This window comes from Lycium ferocissimum, chromosome 4 (assembly GCF_029784015.1).
Source record: "Lycium ferocissimum isolate CSIRO_LF1 chromosome 4, AGI_CSIRO_Lferr_CH_V1, whole genome shotgun sequence".
Classification (NCBI taxonomy): domain Eukaryota; kingdom Viridiplantae; phylum Streptophyta; class Magnoliopsida; order Solanales; family Solanaceae; genus Lycium; species Lycium ferocissimum.
This window is the reverse complement of record NC_081345.1, coordinates 34,744,379-34,753,919: the sequence shown is the minus strand read 5'-3', so window position 1 is coordinate 34,753,919 and position 9,541 is coordinate 34,744,379. Positions and strand designations below refer to the sequence as shown.

At 32.9% G+C, this 9,541-nt stretch overlaps 1 protein-coding gene across 1 annotated transcript; it reads left to right on the top strand.

The window, feature by feature from the left end:
• The first annotated feature begins 3,057 nt into the window (after nucleotides 1-3,057).
• On the top strand, nucleotides 3,058-3,630 carry LOC132053979 (uncharacterized). Its single transcript, XM_059446065.1, has one exon. The coding sequence runs from the start codon at nucleotides 3,058-3,060 to the stop codon at nucleotides 3,628-3,630; it is 573 nt and encodes a 190-aa protein (XP_059302048.1).
• The last annotated feature ends 5,911 nt before the right edge of the window (nucleotides 3,631-9,541 follow it).

Below are 9,541 nucleotides of genomic sequence, written 5' to 3'. Positions count from 1 at the left end.
GACTATGTTCAAAATATGATTAATATAACATTGTAGTTTGTCTTGCGTATCTAATCTTTATTATATTAGTGTTTGCTACGAATACGCATCGTGTTTAATATGGGGCCACATTTTTTTAACGGTGTTTGTTTTTTAAATATGGGATTCACACTTTTTTTCAATATTCTTGATTTTGTTAATATGGGGTCCCTTTTTTTCCACGATTTTGGATGTGGTGAGTTCAGCTTTTTTTAATACTCGATGTTGTTTAATATGGGGTTAATTTTTTTTTTAGGGCTTGATTAATATGGGGCCCAAAATTTTTTTTTATTTTTTACAATTTTTTTTATTTTTTATTTTATTTTTAGGGCTTGATTAATATGGGGCCCAAAAAAATTTTTTTTTTTTTTTTTTATGGGGGGTCCACAAACGGACGACCATAAAGTGCCCAACTCACACTCCTTACTAAATAGCATTTTTTTTTAACGGTGTTTGTTTTTAAATAAAGGGATTACTTTTTTTTTTTTCAATATTGTTTGATTTTGTTAATATGGGTGTTTAATATGGGGCCCACAATATATATAGAGACTATGTTCAAAATACGATTAATATAACATTGTAGTTTGTCTTCGTATCTAAATCTTTATTATATTAGTGTTTGCTACGAATACGCATCGTGTTTAATATGGGGCCCACATTTTTTTTAACGGTGTTTGTTTTTTAAATATGGGATTCACTTTTTTTTTTTCAATATTGCTTGATTTTGTTAATATGGGGTCCTTTTTTTTTTCCCCCGATTTTGGATGGTGAGTTCCAGCTTTTTTTTAATACTCGATGTTGTTTAATATGGGGTCCATAATTTTTTTTTTAGGGCTTGATTAATATGGGGCCCAAAAAAATTTTTTTTTTTTTTTACAATTTTTTTTTTTTTTTTTTTTTAGGGGTTGATTAATATGGGGCCCAAAATTTTTTTTTTTTTTTTTTATGGGGGGTCCACAAACGGACGACCATAAAGTGCCTCCAACTCCCTCTTCTAAATAGTAGTAAAAAACGAAGGTGTGGTAATCTTCAAGACACTGAAAATATTGGGTAAAATTAAAAAATAGCCATTTTGCGGTACGAAATTACACCTAATGAAGTCAGAAATGGCTGGTATTGAACTTTTGATCACACAAACCTTCAACGTCAAAAGGCATAACTTGTTGACTTTGAAGTTTTACCCAATTCAGGGACAAGCGAGGTCAAAAGTTTAAGACTACCCACCTCCAAGATCATTTTCCAAATCAGCCATTTCAGGACATGTAATTGAAAACTACCACATAAATAGCCATTTTTTGAAATCCATGACATTGTCATATGGGTTTCGAACAAAACAAGTGAAACTTCATCACATCAAAAATCATGACATTGTCCTTGAGTTTTTATTTGTATAAGTTTGAAATTCATGATATTGTTATGGTGTTCCCGCATAAAAAAATGTCTATCTATGAACAAAATTTTAAACACTGATTATTTTTCAAAATGCAATCCGAAAAATAGCTAGCCCGTACAATTTTTACGAAAATATTAGCAAGAACAGTGATATTTTAATTTCACGCGCAATATCAAGCTACCAAAATTATTAGGACCTTCTCTTTGCTCTTTTTGGGTATATAGAGGGAGACTTGAAGAAGCAATTGAAAGGGAGTAAAGATGTTGACAAATCAAAGAGATATAAATTGGACGCAGTAGTAATAATAAATATGTTAGTCGATTTATATGATGTCGGAGAGGAATTAAGTTGCAGCAATAGCTACATATTCATCTAAGTTATTGACATTCCAAGTCCACGCAGCTCCTATAATTAATTGTTAGGTTTTAGGAGGCAATAGAGGAATCTAGGGTTTGGTGTACTTCTTTTTCCAACATATCCATTTATTGTACTTTTTTCATATCCCTTTCTTACTTTTATTTTTCTTTTTACTTTTTTCTCTTCTGTTTTCTGTAATGTTTGGCGAGAAATTAATACTAACTTGTTATCATCTTAAAGACTACGTTGGAGCTTGAACGCTCACTTCGTAGACCAGTTGTAATAGGCGATACGTTCAATAGTCCTTCAGTGAATTTACAAGAAAAGTCATTTTCAAAACAAAACAAAAAAAAATCACAAAAAATCATTTTAAAACTAATTTTTTGAAAACAATATTCACTAAAGTTTTATAATAATATAAGGTTATTAACAAATTTCATTTGATGCTGCTAAAGGACTTAGGCAAGGTGATCCCATGTCACCATTCCTATTTGCAATAGCAATGGAATACCTCAGTAGAGCTCTGAAGGGACTGCATACAGTGAAAGATTATAAATTTCATCCCAGATGTACTAAAATGGGCATTTCCCATCTTAGTTTTGCTGACAATCTTTTGTTGTTTGCTAGAGGAGACCTGGCCTCTATAAATGCTTTATTTAGGTGCTTCACTCAGTTCTCAAAGGTCTCCGGATTACAAGCCAACATGTCCAAGAGTTCTATCTATTTTGGCGGGGTACAACAAGGAGTACAGGATCAGATAATTGCCCAGTTGGGATTCTCAAAGGGGGAGTTACCTTTCAAATATCTTGGGATCCCGTTATCTACCAAGAAACTTACAACCATGCAATGGCAACCCTTGATTGAGAGAATTACAACCAAAGTGACAGCTTGGACAGCAAAAAATCTCTCTTATGCTGGGCGGGTACAATTAGTTCAGAGTGTACTATTTGGCATACAAGCATCTTTGGGCACAACTATTCATCATACCTACAAAAGTAATGAAGCTCATAGAAGGGTTCTGTCGAAGCTATGTATGGTCTGGAGGGAATACTATTACAAAAAAAGCATTGGTGGCATGGGACAAAGTATGCTTACCCATTGCAGGCGGGGGATTGAACTTGACAAATCTCCAGTTATGGAACAAAGCTGCAGTTGCCAAAGTATGTTGGGACTTAGAGCACAAACAAGATAAATTGTGGATTAAATGGATTCACACATATTACATTAAGGGGCAGGAGTTTGGAAGCTGCCCAATCCCAAAACAAGCTTGTTGGATGATTCGGAAAATAATGAGTGCAAGAGAGTTAACTGCCCAGTTCCAACCAGACCCAAATAGTAGCAAGAGCCTCATCAGACAAGGCTACATTCATTTACTGGGTGACTATATGAGAATAGAAGGGAAAAGCCTAATGTTTAACAATGATGCAAGACCAAAAGCCAAATTCACTATGTGGCTACACTTACACGGACGAATGAGAATTGCTAATAAACTACTACAATGGGGAATGGATGTAAATCCTATTTGCTCGCTATGTCAATCGCATAATGAAACCAGGAAGCACCTATTTGTTGTATGCGAATACACTAGAAACGTGTGGAAGAAAGTATTGCACTGGCTGGGCAGATCGGCATTAGCTGCTGGATATCTGCACTGGGCAGTACATGCTGGGAGAGGGAAGTCTCAACAAGCCAAGATTTTCAGGTTGATATTTGCTGAAGTGGTTCATGCTGTATGGATAGAACGCAATGCAAGGATCTTTGAGGACAGGAGAAGACACTGGCAACTGATAGCTAAGGAAACTGCGTATGTATCATGTGTTCGAGCCCCACCAGGGATTAGGATACTAGCATACAAATTCTAAGTGGGTTGGGAGTTTTCTAGGAGTCTGACAGTCCTGTATGTACTGTTTTAGATAGCAAGCTGTGGTCACTTAGCTATGGTTGTGTAATGTTTCAATTGGTGATTAATACAACAAAATTAGTTACCAAAAAAAAAACAAATTTGATATCTTTGCTATCTTATTTCTCTTGTAATCATATGTCGCATGCATTCTTGTGAGCCGAGGGTCTATCTGAAACGGAGTCTCTACATCACAAAGGTAGGGGTAAGGTCTGCGTACATCCTATGCCCTCCCCAGACTCTACTTGTAAAATTATATTGGGTATGTTATTGTTATAGCAAATTGGATAGTATTTTGCTAATCTTTTGAGTATTAGCAAAGATTGATGATAATGGAGCAGTGATATTAAGTTAAGAGTTGAGATAATTATGAAGAAAAATGACTTTTGCTCAGAAATGATCAGGAAAATATTTTCTCCCTTTTGCTAAAAGTATTTTTCTTGAAAATAAATTCTGATAATTAAACATCAAATCATTAATTTTCCGAGAAACATTGTCCGTCAAAAAATGAATTCTTACCAAACACAGTTGCAAGCTATTCTAGCTAGAGAAAACCAGGAAACCCAGACTAAATCAGTCTCTTTACTAAGGAAACATTGAACAATTTTGTACAACTATTATCACAGTCAGATTTTTTATAACATATCTTAAAAATGATACTGCAAAAAAAAAAAAAAAACAAGAATTGTGACGGAAGAATCCGTCACAAATTCAACTTTGTGATGGATTTTTCACAATTTTTTGGCCGTCATAAATTTATAAAATTTTGACAAACCATCATTTCTATCACAAATTTGTAACTGAATTGTGATGGATCATCATGTCTGTCACAAATTTTGTTCATATTGATGCATTCTGTTATAAAATCGTCACAAATTCATTATTAAATTGCTCGTAGGTAATATAATCTTTTGATAATTTGTCGCTCATTTATCGCTAAATACGATTAGCTATGAATTTTGCTATTTAGCTATAGAATTTGTCCGTCGCTAATTCCTGTTTTTCTAGTAATGATATTATATCATTTATCCAAGTTGTGTGCTAACTTAGCAATAGCTAGCATGCACCTTATGCTACCATATATACGACTAGGTTTACGTCATTTCTCAATACTTAGAGATAAATGGTACTTTTGTTTCAGACGTAAACTAATTAAAGACTTCTTAATTTCAAAGTTCGAACAACGAAAACTTAAAACATTTAAATGAATTTTGGTGATGATATTGAGAGTCCGTTTGGATTGGCTTATAAGTTGCTTATAAATTGTTTTCAGCTTTTTTGAGTATTTGGCTGGCCAGCTTAAAGTCATTTTGTGCATAAAATAAGCCCAAAAAATAATTGGACCCGTTTGGTTGAGCTTATTTAAAGCAGCTTATAAGCTGAAAACAGGTTATAAGCCAAAAAAAATAAGTTAGCCTATCCCAACTTATATTTTTTTGGCTTATAAGCTGTTTCCAGCTATAAGCTGCTTATTTTAAGCCCATCCAAACTGGCTCTGAATCTCACTATTCTGTTTTCATTAAACCTTTTTGTTTCATCAAACCAATTAGCCGTGCATGGTATCTTTAATTGGAGCATTAAACCTTTTTGTTTCATCAAACCAATTAGCCGTGCATGGTATCTTTAATTGGAGCTTTTAAGGTGATTTAATTTACAGTGATTCTTCAAAATTAAAGTTTCAAAATATCACTTATATATGATCAACCTTTCTTAAATACAAACAAATCATTTGCATAACAAAATGATTCTATTGGCCATTATTACAAAGATCTAATAAATATTGAAGTTTTAATTCTCTCTTAAATATATTAATCTTGTTCTTTATTACATCAATCATCTTTTTAAGTATATTTGAAATCTTCAAACCCCTTTTTAAAGTTTTCTTCTTTATTCTCTTGTATATTTTGACCATGAGTTAATTAATGAGAAACCTGTACAGGGAAGAAGTCTCACCCAAAGGGTCCCAAGATTTTGACTTTCCAAGAAGAACCTTTCATTCTTATAGTGTGTGTTTTAGAAATATCAATTAATAGTTGGAACATTATATGAAAGTGACATATTTGTCGTTTAATCTGTAATCTCGCCGGAAAAATCACACCAAAAGGCTGGCATTAACTCTCTTAGGACCCCCTAGGTTCCCCCCCCCCCCACCCCCGGGCCTCTCCCCCGAGTACTCAATCATGAATAAATGCAGGCAAATATCCTCTCCTTCTTTTTCTATAATGTAAACAAAAAAGTCTATGTAAGTAAAATACTAAATTAATAATATAAAAAGAAAAAAAGAATGGAGCAATAGCACCTTAGAAGAAATATACACTCATAAGAAATATTTATGTGCACTCGATATTTGTATCAGTTCAAACAATTTAATTTTAAGTTCGTCTTCATGTCAATAAACTAAAGTGATAAAAATTTATACGCAAGATACATATCTTAAATTTATGAGAAAAGACATCATTTGACCCCTGAACTTGGCACGAAAACTTAGTTTAGCAACTAAACTTAAGTTGTATTTATTTACCCCCTTAACAACTTTCAAGTTAATTAAATATACTTAGCGGGTGACATGGCAAGAAAGTGTGATGCCTTTCTCAAAAGCGCATGGAAGGGGAAAAAAACACTAAAAATGATTTCAATTTGTACATATGTCCTCTTCTAATTGGATGACAATTTATTATACTTAATTATACTTTTTTAATATTTTATTTTTTCCTTTTTTATTCTTTTCTCTTTCTTCTTCTTTCTCTCTTTCTCTTTCTTATCCTCCACCACCACTACCATACCTTCCCCATGAATTTCACGGAAAACATCTTGTTCGACAAATCAACCTAGCGAAAAATCCCATATTTGTCATCTTCATCTTCCTCCTTATCCTTGTCATTCAAACCTCACTCAGCACCACATTCCTTCATCACAAATTCTATACCCTTCTTCCTCACCCACAAATTCCAATCCAGGTATCATCACTACCTCCACCGCCACCGGAGCTGTGGTCAAACGCCATCCAAGTTCTTCACCCCATCCCTGTCTTCTTTCTTCGCTCCATCCCTCTTCTCTCTTCATTCGTTGATTAGATTTATGGTGTAATTTAGTTTACAGTTTAATTTATTTATGCCCAGCAATTTGTCTATCTAATTTTATCTTAGAGAACCCATAATTTGATGCCTCAGCCATTTCAAGTTGAAATATCGAATGTCAATCCCATCTAGCATAATTCCACCCGAATCGAAATCGTAATATCGTTGTAAGAGTGAGATCACTGTAGACTTTTCGTAGCCACTTTCTCCAACTAAAGCAATTGTATAAATGTAGTAAATAAATGTAAATGTTGATATTTCAAACGTACACAATATCACAAGAAATAGGAAGAGACTTTGTCTATATCCAGTTAGTGTTGATTGACATTCACTCTTACAGTTTAATTTATTTATGCCTAGAAATTTCACGAATCGCTTCTTCAAATGGAGCCCGGTTGGGTAATTTTCTTCATTGTTTAAAAACAATGAAGAAATTGCACCTGGCGCCCTTCAAATGGAATTCAAATGGACTGGTGTGTGGCCTGGGAGGGAGGGAGGGGGTTGAAGAAGAAGAAAGGTTGGTGGGTGGGGGCACGTGGGTGGGAGTTAATGTTGGAAAAAATGTGATTTAGGAATTTTAATAATTGATTAGGAATTAATTAGTATGGAAATATGATTAATAAAAGAAAATCTTTGACAAAGATGGAATTTTTCAGTTGGGTTGATTTAAGGAGGTGGTGGTTATGGTGGTGGTGGAGGTCATGGTGGCGGCGGCGGTGGTGGTGGTTGCTACAAGTGTGGTGAGGATGAGGAGAAAGAAGAAGAAAGAGAAAAGGGAAAGAATGAAGAAGAAAGAGAAAAACTAAATAAATAAAAATAATTAAAAAAATATTTAATGACACGGACCAATTACCAGGCGAGTGGTGAACACCACCCAGATCTCAACTGGTCCAGGCAACGTAAGGGGGTATTTAATTAACTTGAAAGTTGTTGAGGGGGTAAATAAATACAACTTAAGTTTAATTGCTAAACTAAATTTTCGTGCCAAATTCAAGGGTCAAATGATGTCTTTTCTCTAAATTTATTTACTTGATACAAAGGCCGAGCGCAACATAATTTTTTTTTTTTTTTCGAATCCAAACACAAGAACAATAGGATTAAAGTCGACGTATAATTTGGTGTCGTTTAAGGACACCGTAGTGCTGATTTTAAAATTGTGAAAGTAAAATACTTAGTCGTCAGTCTCATTTAGTGTTGTGACTTAATTAATGACTTTATTATTTCTCTTAAAAAGTGTTACAACTACACACCTAATAAAAGAAATATTAAACATGGTTAAAATTCTTTCCTGTTCATGTCTCTTGTTGTAAATACTATGCCAACTTTATACATGTGATGATCAATAAGTTAATTTGAATTTTGAGTTCAAACTAATTAAGACAATTAATTTAAATATACTTGTTGCCGGTTGGGGATTAATTTGCATACTCACATGTAACTATGTGAAATATAATTGTTGCAGAATGAAAATAGTACTTGCATTGGTTAGCAATAAGAAATATGGAGCACTATTTTTTATCTGAAACTAAAAAAAAAAAAAAAAAAAAAAGAAGATTTAAGAAAATGTTTGAAGTTTTTAGATTATTTTAAAATTTTGAAAGGGAGAAAGGTTCAAATTTGGGCCGGTTGCCACCCCTAACATATTGGTATCTGGTAAAGCAACAATTTTACAGTTGAAATTTTAATTGAAGTCGCAGATAGAGCCTTGACAATTTTGCTTATTGACCAAGTCAGCCTGGTACTTTTGGGCGGTGTATGGAGGCGGTGGGGGGCTGGGGTGTGAGGGCGGGGGTGGGGGTGGACAGTAAAACTATTTTAAAAAAAGAAATCCAAAATGAAGTAGAAAAGGTTTCTAAATTTATCTGTGTTCTTATTATGAAAGTTTCAAGATTTAACATACTTCCTTTATCCTTTGTTTCTACAAAAAAAAGTTATAGAGAGAATAATATTACTTCATGTCTATTTATCCATTCTTTGAAATTTCTGTTTGCTTCTTAGGGAAGTTATTTAATATTTTAATTCTAATAGTCTTTACTTAAATTACCTTTTTATTTTTTCTTTAGATGCCTTACTTTTCACTAACAGGAATAGTAAAAAGTAAATAATAAAAGATAAATTATTTATTTTTTAAAAAAATATTTAAAATAAATTTATTTGACTAAAACGACTGATATATATTTGGGACAGGAGAAAGGAAGAAAGAGGAAGTAGTGTGCTGCAATAAATCTACCCAATAAAACGGCCAAGGGATGTTTCCCTGTGCACTCAATCTTTTCGATCTTCTATCTTATTTCAATATTTCTTATTTTTAAGATTATAATTTTATATTTTTATTATAATTTTTTATATTTTTATATAATATTTATATTTTAATATAATATTTATATTTTTATAAACTTTATTATAATTTTATATTTCAATTTTCAGGGAGACTTACGGCTCTGGGCGACCTAATAATACAAATTTTTTATTTAATGGTGTATACACTTAACTTTGAAAATTTTAAACGTTTAACATACCTTAACTTTTTATTAAACTGGAATGACAAGGTAATTAACCTTTGAACTCGCACGAAATGACGGTAGTGTTTTAGCTATTTAGAGAAAGAAAGTAATTAACATTTCAGACAAACTTTTTTGTAACAACATTATTTGTTCCGATTCCGTTTTACTGCTATAACGAAATATTGTTATAGAGAACATAAAATATAACATACCATGAAAGCTGCATTCCATAGAAAGCATGATTGTTATAGTAAAATATTGTTATAGAGATATTCGATCTAATTTTTTTTTT

What these genes read in the sequence shown, in the direction of transcription:
- LOC132053979 (XM_059446065.1), top strand. Translation starts at nt 3,058, where the DNA reads ATGAGTGCAAGAGAGTTAACTGCCCAGTTCCAACCAGACCCAAATAGT.